This window comes from Colius striatus, chromosome 1 (genome assembly GCF_028858725.1).
Source record: "Colius striatus isolate bColStr4 chromosome 1, bColStr4.1.hap1, whole genome shotgun sequence".
NCBI lineage: Eukaryota > Metazoa > Chordata > Aves > Coliiformes > Coliidae > Colius > Colius striatus.
In genome coordinates this window covers 84,688,943-84,711,535 of record NC_084759.1, presented here as the reverse complement: position 1 = coordinate 84,711,535, position 22,593 = coordinate 84,688,943, and the positions used below count along the sequence as shown (strand labels likewise).

Below are 22,593 nucleotides of genomic sequence, written 5' to 3'. Positions count from 1 at the left end.
TATTTTTCCTTTAACAAATTCTGCAACCTTCAGATACATGAGCCTGCCAGTTGTTCTGTCATATGATGAACACTAACAGTACAAGATTTGTATTCTTGGTTTCTCAGCTGTTGACTTTTTTCTCCCTTTTTCCTCCCTGATTGTCGTGATTGTTTTCCTTTGTACAAGACATGCTAAATAAGATGACAGTGTAATGGTATGGGCAGCTGAACTAGAAACACTGATAGAGTGGCTTTCCTTAGGAAATTGCCATATCACGGTACACAAGGACATATATCTCAAAATCAAATGCAATATTTTTTTTTCCTAAAATACATATAGCCTATATGGACTTTCTACCAGATTTTTCAGTCTCACTCTGTTCAATTCCCCAACACTTCCATTGGTTTCTCAAACTGTAGTTTTGAAAGTTCACTCTGGGATTTGTAGCTACCTTACAGCCTCATGTCTGCTACTGCTGGCAACCTTAAAGTATACAAATTACTCAGTCAGAAGCAATTACAGATCATCAGAGCGGAATCTGGCTTCTGCAGCCAGAAAGCAGTTACGGACATATAACTGTATGCCAGCATCGCTATTCCAGCAACGAGTAATCAAAGCACTTGTTTGTTCAGAAGAATCTTACTGTATGGTGGAGTTATTGGCTGAATAATGTCTATCTAAATAGTGGCCTCTGTCTTAGATTTGGTTGGCTGAGTTTTGGTTTCTTCCTAAGACTCTGGGGGAAGACTATGCAGGCTGTAAAAAGACCTATCAGGGTAGGAAAGGCAAGATGTAATAGGATCTGCAGAAAGCAGAGAGAGTTCTAATGAGAAAAAGAGAAAAGGAAAAGCCTTCCTACAGTGAGGTTTTACTGTTTTTTCTTTTTAGGTAAATTTAAGAAGGCATTAAAAAATTGAAGTATGTGACTACATGATATTAAAAGATAAATAGAACAAGTAAAACAATAAATAGACTGACAAAAATGTCAGTCATATAGTCATGTGTTTATTATAACAGAAAGAAAATTTCATATACATAGCACTAAAAATAAGGACTGTCATTATGGATTCAAACTGGACAAAGAAGAGCAAACACGTTAGATCAGAAAGGTTTCAAGTTTAAATGGTACTATATCTGTAAGTCTACTCCTTGGAATTTTCATTAAGTTAAAAAAGTAAGTATAAACACATAAAAATCCTCCAAAACCGTTAAATCTTTGCATTTTCCATTTGTAAACCTCTTCTTGTATGCTAGTAATTTCTAAAAAACAAATTACACAAAGCTTAGTGCAGCATGAAATTCCTTTGCCTATCTCATTCAAATGTATAAACTCATTGAAGCAAATAGTATATTGAACAAATATGATTTAATTTGCTTTTTACAGATTATTTTATTAATATAGTTTGCCAAAAAGCTTACATAAACTTATTTCTGCCTTCAGTTTTCTTTAGAAGTCCTAGCGATCCTGATATATTTTGGTGGGATGATGCCAGGTGCCTACCAAAGCCATTTTGTCACTACACCTCCTCCTCAGCTAGACAGGGAAGAGGAAAATACAATGCAAGGCTCATGGTTTGAGACAAGGAGACATGATTTACCAATTAATGTCACAAACAAAACAGACTCAACTCGTGGAAAACAATTTATTACCAATCAAATCAGAGTATGATAAGAAATAAAACCAAATCTTAAAAAACACCTTCCCCTCACCTTCCCTTCTTACTGGGCTTAATTTCGCTCCCAGATTTTCTCTACTTCTTCTCCCAAAGTGACACAGAGGGGTGGGGAAAGGGAGTTGTGGTCAGTTCATCACAGGTTGTTTCTGCTGCTCCTTCCCCTTCATACGAAGATTCCTCTCACTCTTCCCCCACTCCATCGTGGGGTCCCTCCCACACGAGACAGTCCTCCGCAAACATCTCCAATATATGTCCTTCCCGCAGGCTTCAGGTTTTCATGAACTGCTCCAGCGTGGGTCCCCCACAAGACCTGACAGCAAACCTGGTCCAGCTTGTGCTCCACAGATTCACAGGTCCTGCCAGGAGCTTGCTGCAGAATGGACTTCTCATGGGGTCACAGCCTCTTTCAGGCATCCACTCTCTCCAGCGTGGGGTCCTTCCCAGGCTGCAGGTGGATCTCTGCTCCCCTATAGCCTCCATGGCTGCAGGGGCAGGGCCTGCCTCACTATGGGCTGCACCATGGGCTGCAGGGGAACCTCTTCTCCAGCACTTGGAGCACCTCTTCCCCTCCTTCTCCACTGACCTGCAAAGATGTTTCTTTAACATATTCTTATTTTTCTCTCTCACTGCAATTGCTGTTTTCTTTTTCCCCTTCTTAAATATGTTTCCCAGAGGCACTACCACTGTTTACTGATGAGCTCAGCCTCGGTCCGTCTTGGAACATACCAGAATTGTCTCTAACAGATACAGGGGAAGATACTTGCAGCTTCTCACAGAAGCTACCTTAGTAGTGTCCGCGTTACCAAAACCTTGCCATGCAAACTAAGCATGTATATTAACCATGTTTGTCATTTGGACAAATTTGCACTCCACCTCAGGATCTTCATAGTTCTTATGACCTTAATTCACCAAGATCTCTTCTATTCTTTGAATTTCCCAATTCTATACTCTTAGAAACAAATGAGTAATAAGGCAAGCCTAACATTAATAAAGTATTTATCTGTGAAAAACAAAAAATAGTGATAAAATACAGAGAGCTGTGAAAATCATGTGTTAGATTTAAGAAAGCTTTAAGTGAAATGGCAATATTCAGTGCAGACAAGTTACAGTTTTCCTGGAAACACAAAACACTGTAGCTTTAACTCCACCACCTCCTGCAAGGCTTGGAGCTTTGTTCCACTGGGAAGGAAGAACTCTCCTCCTGCTTATAGGAAGATCTGAATCTCTGAGTAGATCCAGGGATTGAACAAGCTATTTTCAAGTTTTTTTGTTTCACCTGAGACTAATTACCACAGATTTAAGAAGAAAATTGCATGTAATGTTACTGCAATTACTTGAATATAGTTCATAGCACTTACTAAGTTGGCTATATGATAATGGTTTTTTTGACACACATGAAGTGATGGTTTGTAGTGATCCTTCATGCCAGTATAACTCTTAACTTTCACTATATACCATCCTACATTCTTCATAAATGTGCTATAAATGTTTTTTTGTTTTTTAAACTATACACAACAACTTTTCTTCTCAAATAGATTAAACTGTAGAAATAAGATAACGTACCTTCCAATTTAAATGAGAAAATTTTTTATCATTGTGGCTTAGCAGTTTGGGCAATATGTAACTTAGGTTTTGCTTTTATGTCACTTGAATTAAACTTGAAGGTTAGAAAGCATAATTATAGAGACTTTCACCATCTGCAGGATCATGATGGCCCCTCTTGCAAGTCATATTACACTATTACAGGAGTTTTGCCGTTATCTGCAATCAATGTAGTATCAATTCTATCAGAATTGTTTCCATTTGAATCGTTATTTCCCTAGAGGATTTTCATTATCTTTCAGTATGCTATATGCAAGTCTTCCCCACTGAGAAAAAGGGGCTTTTGTGCACAATCAGGAACTGTAGTTGTATACAAAGAATTGTCAGATAGCAGGAAGCATTAAGCACTGATCATATGGATCACCAAGCTTGAGCAGCCGCTGGAGTATAGAACATTCTGCTGAAGTCATTGAGACTGAGAGGCCATCCTCAAAAGATTCATTGGACCAGAACAATCAATAAAAGTTTGTTTAATCCATTCAGTCAGTAACCTCATGAAAGAAAGCTTTTCTTTTCATGCTGTGTCAGCACTTGATTGAGCAAGTAGTTTTAATAAGTATTGAAACAGACTATTATACTCTTGAGATTGCCAGTTGTAAGAATATGGATGAAATAAGAAACTAGTGCCACTAGATCACACTGTAGTGAAACTGCCCCTACTGACATCATCTTACTGGTTTCACCCTGTGCAGTTAAAAAGGAAACCAAATAGGTGACCTGCCTGGGGAAGGTTAGTGAAGGATTATTTGGAATTAATACATTTACTAGTATTGATGTAATTCTAACTCTCAAAGAGGTAAAGTAAGAGAAAGCACAAAATATGAAATAGAAGATATATTTGATTAAAGCAACTACTGCTGCATACAGAATCCTCTATTATGCATTACTACCCTGCAGTGTCTCCCAGTGAAGAATATTTTTGTGTTACCTTCCGCCTTCTGCTGCACTTTCCTATATTCCTCTTCGTCCATCTATTTCTTGTCAAGAATCTTCTTCTTTTGCATGCAAACTCACTTAAGAAAATATAACTTGATAAACATCATACTTATGCATGTCTTTAGAGGATTATTCTGAGGTATCTGTCAGTATGAGTAGAACTGTCTCAAGAAATACAAATTTCTCTTCATTTCTTATCAAGGAAGACTTATTTAGCCGTCTCACCTTAGGACTCTTAAGTTAAGACAAGTAAATGTCAGTCGCACAGCCTCCTCTCTGTATGTTATTACAAATGTAGCAGCATATTCGGTCCAAGTAATTCTTCAGCTCTTATTTCTAAACATTATTAGATAACGTATGTATGAAAACATGTATTATCATTGCATTTGGGGTAGTGACATGGGTTTTGAAGTGTAAATTGAAATGATAAAAAAGCATGTAGATATTCAACAACAAATTAAGGAGACAAGAAAGAGAAAACAGTGAAAGAGACAGGACTGAAAATTGAAGTCTCTTGGATACTGATGGAATGACAATCCCAGAGGAATCAGAGAGCAATATGAGTGGAAAAGAGCTGTAGATGGTACACAAAAAAACTTCAAAATTGTAATCAGCTTAAAGTAGTGCTGAGTAAAGACAGTATTGAATGAAGCTTCTGTTTCTTTTAGAAGTAACCTATATAAAATAACGTTCCAGCTTCTTACTTGCAGTGATGAACAGTTAATAAAAAAATTAATGCTAGTAATGGCACTGGAGATTCACAAACCTGGGGAAAAGAAGCAATAAAGATACTATGATAAAAGATCAATGAAAGTTAGAGAGTGTAACTAGAACTATAAAAGAATAATCTTCACTGGTGATGCTCAACTGATACAGGAAATTGTTGGCATATGTTCTGGAGCAGCTATAAAATAAAACATTTCTTGCATGACATTCTAGTTACAGTTCTCTAAGTCACCAAAAATATATTCCCCTTGGCACAAAAATTGTGTTTATTACCTGACCTTTCAGAAACAAATGGTATTCTCAGTGTAATGTGGGTTTTTTTCATTATTTTTATTTAATGAGAGAAAAAAAATGAGAGGGAAAAGAAAAGGCAGAAACCAAAAGCACATTAAAATCTTGTTAAGAAACAGTAGAGCTTTACCTTAGGGATGGATTATGAGACATTGATAACAATACTTTTAAATAAAGTACAAAAGAGAAGAATTCATTTTAAGTTGTTTAGAAATATTTTTAAACAAAATAGAAGAGTCCTACTTCAAAAATGCAAGAAGTATAATGAAGAAAAATAACAGTAGTAATGTGTCTTACAGTTGTTCTCTTAAGTTGCTGAAACCTTCTCTATTGAAAATGGTTGATGAATTAGCCATATGTAGAATTGAGGAGACTCTGAGGGGATCAAGAGGGAAGGAGGAAAGAAAAGACTGGAACTGAGCTATCAAATCATCCATGTTTACATTGCCTTCAGTAAAAGGGACCATCATCAGTAAAGGCAACCATCATCATTTTAGATTTGCAAAAAATATGGGAGATGCTTCCGAGCATAACATGTTAACGACATTTCACAACTATGGAAACATTATGAATTTTATGCATGAAACAGTATGTGTCTCCAGTTTTAGGAATTATTAGGTTGCATTCCTTTCCCTCGTCTCCTCTAATAATATGAATTTCTGGTTTTAGGAACTAGTATTTCTCTTAAATTTGGTACAACTTCACATTGCATAAGATGTGAAAAACTGTTCCTCCCACGATCTGAAAGATAGGTTTATCTTTATTTTCCTCTATTTCACAACAGAATGCTTGAAGACCATATATCTTCATGTATAGACTGTGTATGATATTTAACATAAATAAGATGGAAAGCACATGGCAGATTTTTTACTTGGAAATAAAGCTCATTGCATTTTCTAATCCAGAATGCTCCAAATACTTTCTGTTTTAGCACAAATAAATCAGATCTAATGCCACTGACACAGCTGAAATTTATATATTCATATTAAGAATTCAGGTCCTGTATCCAGTTCTGGGCTCCAGAGGAACAGAGGACTTCTGGAGAGAGTCCAGCACAGGGCCACCAAGATAATCAGGGGACTGGAGCATCTTCCTTATGAGGAAAGGCTGCAGGAACTGGGGCTGTTTTAGTCTAGAAAAGAGAAGACTGAGGGGAGATTTTATTAATATTTACAAATATCTAAATGGTGGATGTCAGGAGATTGGGACATCCTTTTTTCTATTGTATCTAGCAACAGGACAAGGGGAAATGGGATGAAGCTGGAACACAAAAAGTTCCATTTAAACATAAGAAAAAACTATTTCACTGTGAGGGTGGGGGAGCCCTGGCACAGGCTGCCCAGGGAGGGTGTGGAGTCTCTTTCCTTCGAGGTCTTTAAGACCCACCTGGATATGTTCCTATGCGAACTGATCTAGGTGGACCTGCTTCTGCAGGGGAATTGCACTAGATGATCTCTAAAAGTCCCTCCCAACTCCTGCCATTTTATGATTCTATAAGAAAAGGGAGATTTGTCCCTGTTTCTTGATTTCCTGAAATCTCTGTTCCTGAGTTTTAACTGCAATTGCTCACTCAAAACATTGTTCTAGGTGATGTTTTCATCATTGTTCTTTTTAAGTTCTCTAGGCTCTCTACAATTGATTCAATATTTCTTGTTTATGGTGCCTAGAGATAATCATGGTATAGTACCTAAAAGTCTCATGGATTATAAGTAATACTGAAGGATAGACATTTTATGTGGAAACATTTCAAAGCATTTGTTGTGCAGCTGCCGTGACCTAAAAAGTCAGATTTGATCTCAGAAAGTATATATGTCATGCTGAGCTCCGTACTAGATGGTTTTGCTTACTACAGAATGCATTCTGTCCCTAGTTGCAGGTGCCCAATTCCCACTGACCTTGAAAATGTCAAACTGCTTCAAAGTTATATTCATTTTAAGATCAATAACTTTCCAGAGGTTCAAGATAGCACATACATTTTGGTTTCTCTGTTCCCCAGCTTACAATATAGAACTAAGAGCATATGAATATATAGTTTCAGCTTTATGCTGAAGGTGGAACAGAAATCACTGAATCTGCATAGGTCTGCATATTCAGAGCTTGGAGGAGTGTATTTTACATGGCTTTATAGAAAATACATAAAGAAGAGCTTTAAATTAGAAATGATGGGATTGGAAAAGAAACCAGTTGAGATCTTACAGGTAAGGATTGAGGAGCAAACTAGTATGGGTGACACTGTAGTGGTTGTCTGCTGTAGGCTTCCTGTCTAGGAAGAAAATTGGTTGACGCCTTTTACAGACATCTGCAAGTTGCCTCATGTTCATGGGCCTGGGCCAAAGCCCCCATGGGGACCTGCCTGATTAATCTGCTGGAGAGATAACAGACCTGGTCATAAGCAATGCAGTAATTTACTGGGTAGCATTGATGAAAGCTTTCGGACACAGATGATTGACAATGAAGACAGATGCTCTCCTGGACCTGATATTCACAAACAAGGGGGGGCCCATTGGGGACCTGAAGGTCAAAGGCAGTCTTGGCTGCAGTGACCATGAGTCCACAAGCCTAGACTTCAAGAGAACAGATTTTGGCCTCTGCAGGGATCTGCTTGGAAAAATCCTATGGGATAAGTCTCTAGAAAGAAGAGATGTCCAAGATGGTATGCAAGGATCACCTGCAAACTCAAAACTGGTCCATCCTGAAGAGCAGAAAACCAGGCAAAAATGCCAGGAGGCCTGTATGGAAGAGCAAGGAGCTGCTCACAAAACTCAAACATAAAAAAGAACTATACAGAAAGTGGAAGCACAGGCAGTGGAAGTAACCTGCAGAGAATGTAGAAGCACTGTCCAAGTGTACAGAGATGTGGTTAGGCAAGCCACAGCCCACTTGAAGTGGATTCTAGTGAAAGATTTGGATTTATATATTTTAAGCTAATGTAAATTGTGAACTTTTTAATTGTTGCAGTTCTGGTTTGTGAAAAAGCAGTTGATAACCAGCCTAATTTTAAAAATTACTTTCTTAGTATACTGTAAAATTCTGAAAAGAATGTGGCAGAAAAATAGTTCAGATTGACTGAATTATATACAAAAAGCAACAGTAAAGAGAAATAATGTGACTGGAAAGTCAAGAATTTGAAACTTTGGTATTAAAATGCTGAAAAATGGAGGATTGCACAGCAGTTTCTTGTCTCTCTGAAAGGCAGAGTCCATGCTCAGCTCATATCATTTTCATAAAATATTTTATACCAAACAGAAGCACATGAATAGAAATAAGGAATGTATGTGATGGCTTTTACAGGAGCAATGGAGATGTCAAATGCTAGGCCTCTCTGACAGAATATATTTTATCGAAAAAAAGTAGTGCTTTCTAAGAGAATTATTTCTAAAGATATTTATTCTTATGATTTCACAGAGTTTACAACTGGTTTAATTACCTCTAAATTCAAATGGTTTTTGTTGTTTAAGACCTAACTTCTTTCCTTTAGGCATAGAGATACACAAAGCCTGAAGTTCACTGATTTAGGATTATAAAACAAAAGCCTAAGAAGAAATGGATGGTTATTCACAGTAGACATAATAAGTCAAAGAGATTTTTCTTTTTAATGTTTTCAAAGGCTCTACACCCAGGGCTTTAAGAAGTTTCTTGAATCATTATTACACTTTAGTCTCTTGTTTCATGTGACAATTGCAAAAAGCAGTGAAGGTACAACACATGTATCCTACTAGATTTTAGGGGGGTTATTTATTTTTACTTTTTTTTTTTTTTTACTGAAAGCAGAATTGCATGAGATCACTCCAATTTCAATATGCTGGAGTATAGTCGTACCATGACCCAAAAATCCTGAAATTTGAATTTAGTCTTTGTAACAGCTGGAAATGCATGGAAATAACATTACATTTATCTATTTTTCTTTCATGTGGAAAATAAATACACATTGTGTTAATTTTTAGACTCTCAAAGTGTTTCAGATTACAGAACTTTTCACCAAGAAACTAATTGTCCTTTGCTGTGCTTTCAACTCAGTAAATATCAAGACTTAAACATGAAGTTCAGCAGCTGAGAACAATGACTATCAATTGCTTTTTCCCAGCTGTCCCTCATTAACAGCACAAAATGTGCTGCTTAAAATCCATCCTTATCGCCTAATGTACAAGGAATACTAAGTGTTTGAATTCAGTAGCTGTTACAAGTACAGTAGATCAGATCTTCCTGTTTATTGATTTGTAAAGAACAGCTTTGTACTGCTTTGGCAGCTATGAGTCACTGCGAGAAAAGAAAGAAGCTTTTCAGCTCTTGGGAGGAGAATTGCTGGGTAACATTAAAGAGGGTCTTGTAAAAGCCAGTTTCCTTTGATATGCAGTCAAATTGGATGTGATTGGAGTCAAGGTCAGGAGGCTGTGGAAATGCTATGAATATGGTGGGGGAACTAACGGAGTGTTATTTTAATAAGTATTGTATGTCTGCATGCTTATTAATACAGCAAACTGCCATTCTCTTTTCATGAGAACAGCCTTTGGTGAAGCAAGTTTTAAAAAGAAGATTGTCATTTTGCTGTTGCACTAAATATAGCTGTCTAGATGAGAATCTTCTATTCTTTCCCTTCTTGTCATCTTTCCTCTCAGGCATATTCAGCCATTCAACAATTGGCTTAACCCTTTATATTTTGAATGGTTTTAACTAGTAATCTCATTTCTACTGTCTTATGTTGTTAAAAAAATGATACATACCTTTGTAAGATTTGTCTGCATTTGGGGCAGCATAATTAAGCAATGAATGTCTATGTATTATGCTGCATGTGCCAATAGATGCCCTTATAAAAAGGATATTATTCTAACCTTGGAAAAGGTTATGCTGCTGCTATGTTTCAAATGAATAGTATCTTAACAAAGTTAAGCTAAAACGTCTGACTTCACTGAGAGGGGCAGGTGATATCTATGTGACCTCCTCACTCTTCTATCAATGTTTTTCAAACATAAAGTGAAACAATTTCATAAAATGTGACTTGACAAAAACCGCTTATCTCCTACTTGAAGTTGTGTTCTTGGTGCTTGCAAAGATTTTCTAATATTTGCCTACATTGAGTGTATCTTATTCAGAAGTCAGAACATTCAGAGAAATCTGGTAAGGAATAGAAAATTCTCTTCACTTCATATTGAGGTTCTAGCACTCGGCTAGCATATCAGTAGACCTAACAGTGGTACATCAGGAAGAGTGACATTTGAAATATTTTTTACAATTATAATAATAATCCCTTAACAAAATAGCACATTATACTATTAAGACTTTTCAATAATAGTATGAGTTGGTTTAGAAACAGGAGTAGTAGAGACCATTCGTGAGCATCAGAGACAAAAACATCTTTCTATTAAAAGTCAACTTCAAAATTACTGACATGTAACAAAGCATGCAGGGCAAATGTAGAAAGAAAAAACAAATCCACCTATTGCCTTACCTTGAGTGGCAAATTCAAGTATTTCTAAAGATATTCACTTAGAAATAAACCAGGGTGGACTCCAGGGTATATACAGGACAAAGATATGATATACAATAGTATAAAATTTTAATTTTCTAATTTTATTTTTCTGACTACGTTGACTTTTCAGATAACGTTGTCACTGGTGTCATATATAGAGCTGATTTGGGTTTTGTTTGTGTTTTTTGGTTTTGGGCTTTTTTTAAAGTGAATGCATACAAAGAATCAGTCCATTGTTTTGTATATCTTCTTTGGAAGGAATTATGTCTCTTCCTAGCTTTTTATGAGAAAATCAAGTTATTTTCAATTATAGCATCTTGATCACACTACAAGAGGTGAAGGTATACTAATTTAACCCCTATTTCTGTAATTAACTTCCTTATTTCCTTGCTTATCAAATATTTAGAGAAAAAAAAAGTTAATAGTGCAAAGATATGTGACTGCAGTTTAAAAATTAAAGCAATAAGAAAATCATTAAATCTTGTTACAGGAAGTAGTAGTTTTAAGGTAGTACTTCTTTCAGTCAGAGATGTGTAAATAATGCTTTGTTGGGTTTTGTAGTTGTTTTACTAGCATGACAGAAGTTGAACTAAGCTGTGCTGTGGTATAGCAAAAGTGGTTTTGTTAGCATCATTTAAAAAGAAGTATAGGTGTTTTCTCTGTGCTTTTCTCAAGAGTGTGCATTTGCGCATAGATCATTCATGCCATCTAGCAAAGCCAAACACAGTTGCATGCTAGATCTCTTTAAGAAGGACCACAAGAGGCAATATTTGTATTTTAAAGAAGGGAGATACTAAAATTATACGTGAATAGTTTTTAACAGCTATCTATCTCTGTATGCTTTGTTTTTCATTTTTATAAAAGGAGAGGACTGTGAGGGAGAGGTAAATTGACTTTGTAATTCAGTTGTGATTCTTGAATTAGGGTTTGGAACCCACAGAAGCCCCTTTCTGAATTGCCTTAATGTTAATGAGGGTAAAGGCATTCATGTATTTGCCTGAAACGTTCCTCGTTGCCTAATGTTTTCTCATTGGACATGATCAAGAGCTTCATTGGCTATTTGTCTGTGAAAGCTTAAGATTCACAAATAAGATCATTTTTTAATCAAGTCCTTGCCGAGTTCATTGAATGTGAATTCTCTAAGTATGCTCAAAACAAACCACTGTTCAACCAGTCATCCACTCATACAGCATTAGAGCCACTCATTTTGCAGTGTATATTTTAGCCTTGTAATCAGTGATCATCTGTCCAGGAGGTAAACACCCCAGCTGCAGTTTCCTCTGATGATCATCAAAGCTATCGGGAAGGTTTGGGTAGGATTAAGACACAGTGCTAGACCTAGGCTGCGTATTGTATTGTCCTAGTATGGAATTTTTACATCCAAGAATACAAGATTCACAGATCAAGAGAGACCATTTTTATAGCTTGTTGCAGAGGCTGCTCATTATTTTCAGGCACAACTTTAACAACGTGATGAGGTGTGACTCCTTCCTCTATTACATCCTTCTAAATAGCTCAGCAACTCCAGCACCTCTTAAGTACTTAGGTACTGTTTGAGGACATGGAAAATAACTGAGAATCAAGCAGCTTAATTTTCCTTTTTGATCTAGACCTGCTATGCTGTGTGGACATAAACACAAAGAAATACTTCAAATGTAATTAACATTTTCTCACTTAAAACCCAACAACTAATAAAAAATAAAATAAAAGAAAGAAAAAGAAAAAATTTTGCGGCAGAACCAAGTTAAATCTCTCAAATCCTTATTCTGTTTTCTGTGGAGCTATTGTAACAAGTGTTTTCAAGGTTGAACCCCCACATCAGGTAAACTACTTGCAAGATATTCCTAAAATCCATGGCTTTGCTTTTGTTATTGGTATAATTTGGTTTTACATGAATCTGATTATATATTCCCTTCACACGACTGTCTTCAAGACCCACCTGGATATGTTCCTATGTGATCTGATCTAGGTTGACCTACTTCTGCAGGGGGGTAGGACTAGATGATCTCTAAAGGTCCCTTCCAACCCTACCATTCTATGATTGCATCCAAATGATGGGGAAACAGAACTTATTTAATCATGTATTTTCAAAATCTTTAAAGGAGAAGAACTGTAACTTCTGTTTAGTCATTTATTAGTTTAACAGAAGCTGTTTATGTATCATGTTAAATCAATATAAGATATTTAATATTACCATCTTCACTTTCAAATGTAATATTTACTGCATTAATGTGGCTTTTCCATTTGTTATGATTGACATAAGATAAATGTCATGTAAAACAATGGGTTAAATAAGAGGAATGCATGTTTTTTCAAGCATGTATTCTCAGTGAAGAAAAGCAACAGTTTAAATATCTCAGTCAAAGAAAATCCAGAGATTTGAGACAAAATCAGATATGAAAATATTTTGGTGGGATTAAAACAAATTCTCATATCTTGATTTAGATAAAGCAATAGCTGACTTTTTAGGAAACCAAGTATTGACTTATTTAGTAACATTAAGTGTGGTAAAATACTGTAGAGAGTTTTACCTAAAAGATATACAAACCCAAACTATAGTCCCCTCTTGCATGTTATGTGCTGGTAATAGTACCTTTAAAATTGCTAATTTATGCATATTAGTCTGTCTTAGGAAGAGATTGTTGAAGTCCGAAGATGTAATTATTCCTTTGGCTGTTGTGATGTGATGGTGAGGAGAGGCAAAACTTAATTAACGGTATATAAGTTTTCTTCTATTTAAAGCAAGGAAAATGATGCTTGAATTGGGTTCAAAATTTTGCTGTTTTCTTCACGCATGGCTCCAATTTTTTCACAACATCACTTTGTGTTAAGGAAAACTGCATTGGTTCAGAGCACAGCATACAGATATGCACAGGGTGCTCTTTGTGATTGTATTGCAGGAACTTGTTTCACTGGACTTGAAAGAAAATAAGAAAAAAAATTAGAACTTTGGAATTACCCATGACTTGGTTTTGAAAATAAATTTCAAAAACTCCAATTTTTGCATGCCAGTGAGAAGTTTTTTCAAGAATCACAAATTCGTTATGAAGACTGAGGTAGATATCATTCTCCTTCTCTAGGTAGTTGAGATGTAAGCCACAAAGCCAAATCCAACTCAGAACTTACTGGATCAAAGACACATTCTTCTGTAACTTTAAGTAATCACTGTTTGTTTTGGTGGGATTTGTTGGGTTTTTGTTGTTGTTGTTGTTGTTTACAATAACACCAATTCTATTATTTGATCATTTACACCTTAGTCTTGATAAAATTCATAGAGAATGACTGTAAAAGTTTTCCTTTCTCTAACATCAAGAGTAAGTTTATCTTTTGGCACCTAAAAGGTGATATGCCAATACATCAGTAAGTGGTATTTCCTGGCAGTCAAATGGAATAACTTATGTTCTCAGATGTTATTTCATGGAGAATACCCAAGATTTCCCGATGCTTTATTCATTTCTGTATTGACTAAATCTACCTCTGGTCAGAGATATTTCCTGGCTCATGTCTGAGGCTGTTCAGTTTAAAAGTTTACACCCTAAAGTGTGTAAGGTATTTTAATTTGCAGGATACGCATATATGGCTAAAAAGATCAGTTTAATAATTTTGTGCAGCTCAGATCTCATCTGGATATTTTGGAACAATTGAAACATGGTTTTAGCACAATTCAAGAAGTTGTATGTCCTGCTCTCATTCTCTCTTTAGAGATTCTGCATGTGTCATAGTTCAAGAGAAACTAACAATGAAGCCCTAGGCAGCTCCTCTCTCTCCCTCCCCACATCACCTTTAGATGGAGAGGGAAATTGGAAAAGAAAGTCAAAACTCATGGATTAAGATAAAAACAAACATATTGACTAAACTAAATAATAGTAAGAAGAATAAAGTATAAAAATAGTAATTCAGATAAGTAAAACCTTAGAAGTAAAAAAAAAAACAAGTGATGCCCAGTGCAACTGATCACCACACACTGACTGACGCTCAAGCAGTGACCTGCTCCTCCCCACCAACTCCCGCCAGTTTATATAGTGGGCATGATGTCCTATGGTATGGAACAGCCCTTTGGCTAGTGTGGGTCAGCTGTCCTTGCCATGTTCCTTCCCAGCTACTTGTGCACATGCTGATCTCCCCCACCTTCAAGACAACTCACTGGTGGTGTAAGGTGAGAAGCAGAAAAGGCCTCGATGCTTGCAAGCACTGCTCAGCAATAACCAAAACAGTCTTGTGTTATCGATGTTCTTTTCAGCATAGACACAAGATACAGCCCTGTAGCAGCTCCTAGGAAGAAAATTTACTCCATCCCAGCAGAAACCAGGACTGAATGCCAGAAATCATTTTTTCCATCATAGTTTACTTATTGAAAAGTGAGTAATAATATAAAGGAGGAGCCTTATGTTTCTTTACTAACCAGTTAAGTCCTAATGACAAAATAGGTATGTTATGAGTTTTAACAGGATTCCAAAAAGTATATATAATTGCATTAGTATTTTTTCCAGTATTTTTTATTTGCATGTGGTTTAATAATGGATAAGATTACCTTTCTAGTCTTCATTAAAAGGACTTTTCTTGATTACAAATAATATCACATAGTTTTATACTTCTATATTTAACCTAAAGGCATTGATGACCAGAAGCACCCCTGTTATTGTTTATATGCACTTGGGGACTTCCCTATCTTATACCTATGCTGTGAATTAGATAGACATGAACCAAAGCCAGGCCCTAGTATGAAGCATTGCTTCACAGGACATCTGACCATGTAATTCCCTCTAGGCTTAAATTATCCTTTTCCAAGCCTTCTTCTACTCATAGTTTCAGAAGTTAGCCAGAGTTGAGCCTCTTCCTAGACTTAGTTTTGTCTAGATAAGTAATCAGCAAGATTAAACAAAAAAAAACCATAGGTCATAGGACTGAGACAAAATGTGCCTGCCTTTGTGAGCAATTCTGAATTCAAGAAAACAGTACAAGTAAGAACAGAGGCTATGTGATGATATACTAGTTGTTAAGCTGTCTAAGGAGGTGCTGATCAATGGGGACTAACAAAAAAAATCACATTGGTCATGTCTGTGTGTAGGATGCCAGAGGAGAAAAGAAAGCATAGAAATGGAGGAAACTGCAGGAAAAGCATCTGAAAAATGGCTTGAGGAAAGAAAGGAAGGCGAGCTTTTCCATCATAGTGTCAATTCTGAAACTGTAAGCAAAGAAGTCACATCCTGATGGTAAATTTCTATTATGAAACAAGATTTGGGGGGCTAGGAGTTATTTGGCAAACACAGCCATATCAGATCTAGTCAGTTCTATCTTCTTTTTTTTTTTTCCCCAAGTGAATCATAACCAGTTATTATACAACTGCTTCTTCTTACCAGCAACCAAAAAATATCTGGAAGCTATAAAGTGTGGATTGTATTTTACTTGTGCAACCTATTTGTTTCCTTGTTATGTATCTCACCATTAGGACACTAAAAACAGACCAATGTTTTTTACCAGTGATAGTACAACACTTTTCTTACAGAAAATATTAAAATTCAGTTAATTTGCTTCCTATCCATTATCTATTTCTAAAATACTCTATCATTACTTTCAATCATTTTCCCTTGTTTTGCCTATCCTATTCTTAAGCCTAACTTTATGGTGGTGTCCTTTCAGCGTATAGGCTATAAAGCTACTGGTAAATGTCGTTCATACACTATGGAATTTTATGGCTACCACTCTCTCTTGGCCACTTGCTTGATATTTAGCTCTACTGTATTTTCAAGGGTAAAGATAAAACCAATCTCATAACAAGGATCTGTGTTCATGCAGTACACTAACCCAACAAAACATTAGGAACCACATACTTAAGAAAAGGGTCAAGAGGCTAGGATTTGGCTGATTAAAAGAGAAATGTTTATACCAAATGCTCTTTGGTTACCCTCATTTCAGCACTCGGCTAAACTATGGTTATCATGCCCATATTAAAGAGATTACTTTTCACATTCTGATTTATAGTAGTATACTCTGCAAAAGTATTTTTGAGCTAGTTCTGTAAAAGTATTGATGTGGAAGAATGTTTCTAACTTCAATATTGGCAAGGAACAGTCGTATTCTCTTCAGATGCATAAAGTCGGGCCAATTTGCTATACTTTTAATTATCAGTCTTTTAATTTTCAATTTGTTCTAACATCAGTTAAAGCTAAGGGTGAAAAAAACACTGAAAATTAAACACAAACCATTTTTTTACCTCCTTTTCTTTGCATAAGACACATTAAATCTCATTTAAGCCCTGAGGGGTAACGATTGTTGCAGCAACCTGCTTAATTTTAAATAGAATGTTCTCTAATGTAAAAAGTATCTGACTATAACTGTTACTTGTTTAGAAGACAATCTTTTTTTTTCCTCCTTTTTTAATAGGTGTCCATTGATGAGCGCATCAGGCAACTGCATGAAGCTCACAGGGATTTTGGCCCTACTTCCCAGCATTTTCTTACCAGTGAGTAATTTCCCATTTTTCTTGCTTATCTGGCATATACGATTAATATTTTTATAGCCATGGGCTGGTTTGCATTGACACAAATTTCTATTTTATAATACATTATAATATTTTTAGCTTTTTTCATTAGTGGGAGCAGAAGACTGTTAAATAAGTTCACATAGACCAGAGGAAAAAAACATCTGCAAGTATCAAGTCTATTTGCCCATACGTCTATCAATGCAAGGCTGATCTTCATTGTTTGAAGATTCCCTCTTAGGACTAGCAAATTAAAATTACATTAAAAATTATAAGTATGTGTGATGATTGTAACCAAGAAAGGATTAAAAAAAAAAAAAAAAAAACCAAACCAGTTTGGTTTATCTTTTCAAAGAAATATTCAGCTCCAAAAAAGGCAAAATAAGACCTGAGAGAAAAAAAAAATTACAGGATTTGATCACTTAACATAGAAGTGTGAGGACCAAAACCATAGTGGGAAAGTTAACAAAAGAATGGCAGTTAAGTAAACTTTGTATAAAATATAATTGCCACTAGCATTCCCACACCACCTCCACACATATTCTTTTATCAAAGATGTTTTGAAGTACACTGAAAGACAACTTGAAATACCTTCAAAGCTCCAAGGCAGTGACTAAACTGGAGCTTCTTAAAGGCCATGTTTTTTTCTATTGTACTTCAATTAAGAAAGTAAACAGTAAAACTGTATTTAAGAGATAATATCACCAGAACAGTCACAGGATAATAGTTTCCTACATGCAGAGGGACAATCTATCTAGACATCAGAAAGAGACATTACTATTATTGCATAGTTACATTCACAGTGGGGTGGAGGACAAACTTTTCTTCAGCTGGTACTGCATTGTAACGTCAATTGTTTAACCATTTTGCCACTGAAAGTCTCTTTGGGAAGCTGAAAATTCTCTGTGGGATGAACTGCAAATTCAAAACCAGAGTTGATATTGTGCCATATAAGCATAATGCAGGCTCACAACGACTCCACCATGTATTTTATTTTATCAGATTATGATCCTGTGAAAAAATAAGCCTTAGGTTTGTCATTTCCACTACTTTTTTTAAATCCCTTTTAATTTACTTTTAATCACTGAGAGCAAATTGTCAGCTCAATATACGTGACTGCAAATCAGACTTTTCAAGATAGAACATGCAAGAGTTGTTACGGGTATATGACATGAACACGAGATGTAAGCAGAAGCCTGCGTTTTTTGTGAGACCAGTGTATTCCTGGTGAAATAATAAGTTTGAAGTATAAATTAAGCAAGCCTATATTGCAAACTGGAAGAGACCAGAGTGATGTGAATTATGTTATCACACTGAACAGTATGTCATTGTTCTCTGTGCTGGTGCTAAGTGCAGACAGGTGGCTTATGTAACATCTATGTCCTAGACCTATCCTGCTTTACTACTGATAAACTAGATCAAACTAAAAATTTCTCAGAGTTATGAGAGAGGCTTCTTTTAGCTCACTCACAATTTGTGAGATGCTGACACAATACATTATTCTTCAGTGTACTACCCAGAGCCAGCAAAGAGTGGAAATCATTCTGGACACTTGTTACCTCTTAAGAATTGTTTTAGGAAAAGAAGCCAGGTGAAAACATGTTGACTTTAGAAACAGTCAGATCACTAAGTAAAAATGGACATGTGTTTTTATTTCTTCTCTCTGTCTTCCTTAGATGTGTGTACAAATACATGTTCTTACATGTGCATGCAAAAGTTAGGTATTTGAAGCACTGAAAATGTCTACAAAATCCCTCCTAAATATAAGTGTTCAGTCACTGAAAGCTGACAGTGCATCTATCAGTCCCGTCTTTCATAAGCATCCAATTACAAAAGCATCAAGTTTCTCAATAGCATATGATTACTACATCAGAGGAAAATATCATGCTTCTACATGCTTTTCATGTACTGCCTCTGCTGCATCCCTACACTGACAGAAGCACATCTATTGGAGATACACAGAAGTGAGAGTGAGAGAGTCATTGCCATCTAGCATGTAGTTTTGTTCCTGCATCTGTACTTTTGGAGATGAACAACTCCAACATAATGGTCACCAAAAAGAACTGGACAGGCCAAATGAAGGTGAATGTAATGGCTTGAAAATGATGTTTTCAGCATATGGCAAACAGAATCCAAATTGGATCAGTCTAGCTGTGGCAACAGCAGTGAAAAGATGAATAGTGGCTATTCTGCTCTCCAGGTTTTTTTTTATAGGCTTGACTCAAACTGTTTTTATCTAAGGAACTTTGAAAGATATAAGATCAATGCAAATTGTGATAAGAGAGAAAAATAAGCAATTTATTGGCTATTTCATAACTAATTTATACGGCAGTAATAATAAGTTCATCCTCTCAAACTCAGCATCAGCTTTCCCATCTACCATAAATGCTTGCTTACCTTAAGATGTGAGTGATAATCTTCAGCTCCCAGCTGTGGTTATATGAAAAATTGCCCTTTTAGAGTTGATCTACCTTGAAGTTGTTCTGCTAAAGGGTGGTACTATAGTCAAGTTCAAAATAAATCATTGACTGTATTAAACTGGAAGAAATAAATATAAGCTGCTAAGCTTCAGTAATGCTATTTATATGTTTATTATTATTTTATATATAGAAATTACAGCATCATCTATCTGTTTCTGCTTGATTAGAACTGAAGCTGCATAGGGCTGTTGAAAACCTAGCACAAGAGTAATGGGAGAGTGATGCAGAGACCTCATATTTGTCATGCCCCATGCAGTCAAGGAATCAAGTGATAGTTCCTGTTTAAGTACTTGCAGTCTGTTCCAAGAGCTGTTCGTACAGGCATTTCTGAGAGATGGGAAGGAAGATGTGAGCTAGAGAGGCATAAGGAGTAAAAAAAGGGCAGGAGTGGGGGGGAATGTATTCTTTCGTAGCATTTTTAATTTAGAGGAATTTTTTCTCTATTGTCCTGCTATGCAGTTTGACTTTCTCTTTACGTTGTTTTCTGAATGGTCAGGTGACAGTGTTTATCTATACGGTGGCACAGAACAATTCAGATGTCTTCTTGGTTGTGAGTCAAATGACAAAGAAGCCAATATACACTAGAGTCTCTATAGCAAAGCTTTGAGCTACCATCAACTATAAAGGACTCTGACCAAAACTGGCCCTTACTTTTCTGCTAGTACATGAACCTGTCTCTCTCCAGGCCTCCTTTTTTTTGCAGGTTTCTCTCCCCTGAGCCCTTGATCTTCTGATCTTCATGCTTCCCCAAACTCATTTCCCTCTGCCAGTCTCCATAGAGTCCCAGCTTCTTCTCAGTTTACTCCTTGCCAAGGACAGAGGCTCCCAGAACTCACAGCAATAGTTGTTAAGAGATAGCTGATAAATGTATTACGTGTGCAAGATATTATATCAGAAATCCATGGAGCGAGTTTGTTGGTTTTGAATGTTTACTTAGACTGATCTAAATCAGGATGTAAAAAAAAAAAAGTAAAAGAAAGAAAACCTTCTTTATAGTAAAGAGAAACTAGTAAATGGCAAAGTAGTTTAAAAAAATCTGTGATGTGTGATGCTTTCATGGATGATGGTGCTTAATTTGGAAACTATATGTACTAATTGAAGTATGAAAAAGAGTACGTGCAAATTTCAAACATGTTGCCAGCTCCAGAGTTTTCAGTTACTTCTCTGGAATAATTTTACTTTATGGACTTTTCCCTTTTTTATTCTATAATGCTGCCTCTTACAAAGAATAGGATTGTCTCTTGCTGGAGGACCTACCTATATTTGTCACAGCAGTTACCATTTTTTTTTGAGATGTAATAAATGAGAGGTAGGATTGATGTCAGATTGGTTTTAATATCATTTGCTATGTTAGCCAGCCTCCTATCAATCTTAATTTTTACATGATAGCTCATTCATGTGCATTTCTTAGGGTCACTGAAAAATAGAAGATATTGCATCTGTTAAAAACGTAAGCAAACCATATAATTTACTGTCCAAATCCAATATGAGCCATCTGTTAGTATGTATAGTACATCAATAAAGTGACTGCATGAATCAATGAACAGATATAACTGGCAATTACTTATAAGTGTGGCTGGGAGATCCCAGGCACTGCTTCTGATTCTGAGAGTACACAGACTTTCACCAAGGGGAAGAACCTGGAAATATTGGGAACAGAAAGAATGATTAGGTGAAGATCCTGGAAATTCAAGGAACTGAAAGAACACTTAGGTTTGCAAATCTAAAAAGGCTGGTTTACATCTAGCTAACATTTTGTGAATTGTATTTCCCAGGCTACTAGCTTCTGCTACCTGCATACCTAAATTTGTGCTAGGAACTGTATTTTACTGGAGATTCCTAACTATGGCTTTAAGTTTTGGATTTTCAAGCAGGAACATCACTGACTTCAACATGAAATGAGATAGACAGCAATTGCAGCTTTCATTCAGAAAGAGAAAGGTTACAAACCTTGAAGTCGGTAGTTTGTATTGCAAGCAAGCACAGAGTGCATCTGATGCATTTTATGTTAGACAATTGTTAATTAAAAGTAAAAAATATAATCGCAAGAGTGGTCTGTATATTCTATAATTCTCTCCTCAGAATGAGCTCTGAACTGTTAATGTTCAGATCTGGTTTTTTAATTCTTTCTCTGCCTTTCTGGTTTTGTTTCAGCTTTTAGGCCGCTTTCCTGAAAAACTGGAGATTTGGATCTAAATTCCTTCAAGCAGTCAAGTACTCAAATCTCCCAGGTTCTGGATGAGTGCTTAGATTATTATACAAAGCAAAGATTAATGAAGCTTTTCCTTGCATAGGCAGATGTCTTCAAAAGGGCAAGTCCTACTAATTAAGACATCTGACTCTAAAAATGACAGGTCGCTAGGACTGTTAAGACACTTTACCCATCCACCTGATAGATTATTTTCCAGTGCTAACAGCCGTATCTTTTTCTTATTTCTCACTGCATTCATTATATTGTCATCCAGATATCACTTTTGACAAGCAGACATTGAAGACCATGTCCATTCATCCGTGTCTTCTGAATAGATGTTTTAAATTTTTTAGATATCACATTGAATGTTTTGAATAGCAAATACTACCAAGAGGTAAGATAAAAATAGAGGATAAGTGGTCACAAAAGAATCATCCTAAGTCTGCAAATCCTCTGGAAGAAAAGGGATTTTGCTACTGCATTTAAACATGTTCATGTTAGCTAGAGGAGCCTGATTGCAAGGGAACTTATCTCCTACTTTGTTTTGTATAAATGCAAAATTACTACATGTTCTTCTGAAAAGGGGAAAAAAAAGTACCAAAAAAAAGAAGTTCAATTCATGGGTTTTTCAGTTGTTATTGCCATGATGAATTTGTAGCAGCACTGGGCGCCAATTCAGTCTCAAGACTTGTATGATTAGTAACTCATGTTTAAACTTAGGGGAAAATTACTTCAGTGCATTCTTTTCTGGCTTAGAATGT

At 36.1% G+C, this 22,593-nt stretch overlaps 1 protein-coding gene across 9 annotated transcripts in view; it reads left to right on the top strand.

Annotated features, from left to right (window-relative positions):
- Window positions 1–22,593, top strand: part of DMD (dystrophin) — a 1,219,670-nt gene that overhangs the window by 1,074,074 nt on the left and 123,003 nt on the right. For all 9 annotated transcript variants that reach the window (XM_061999893.1, XM_061999885.1, XM_061999868.1 and 6 more), the window contains one exon: window positions 17,065–17,143. In XM_061999893.1, coding sequence (XP_061855877.1) covers window positions 17,065–17,143 — 79 coding nt within the window. The remainder of the gene's footprint in view (window positions 1–17,064; window positions 17,144–22,593) is intronic.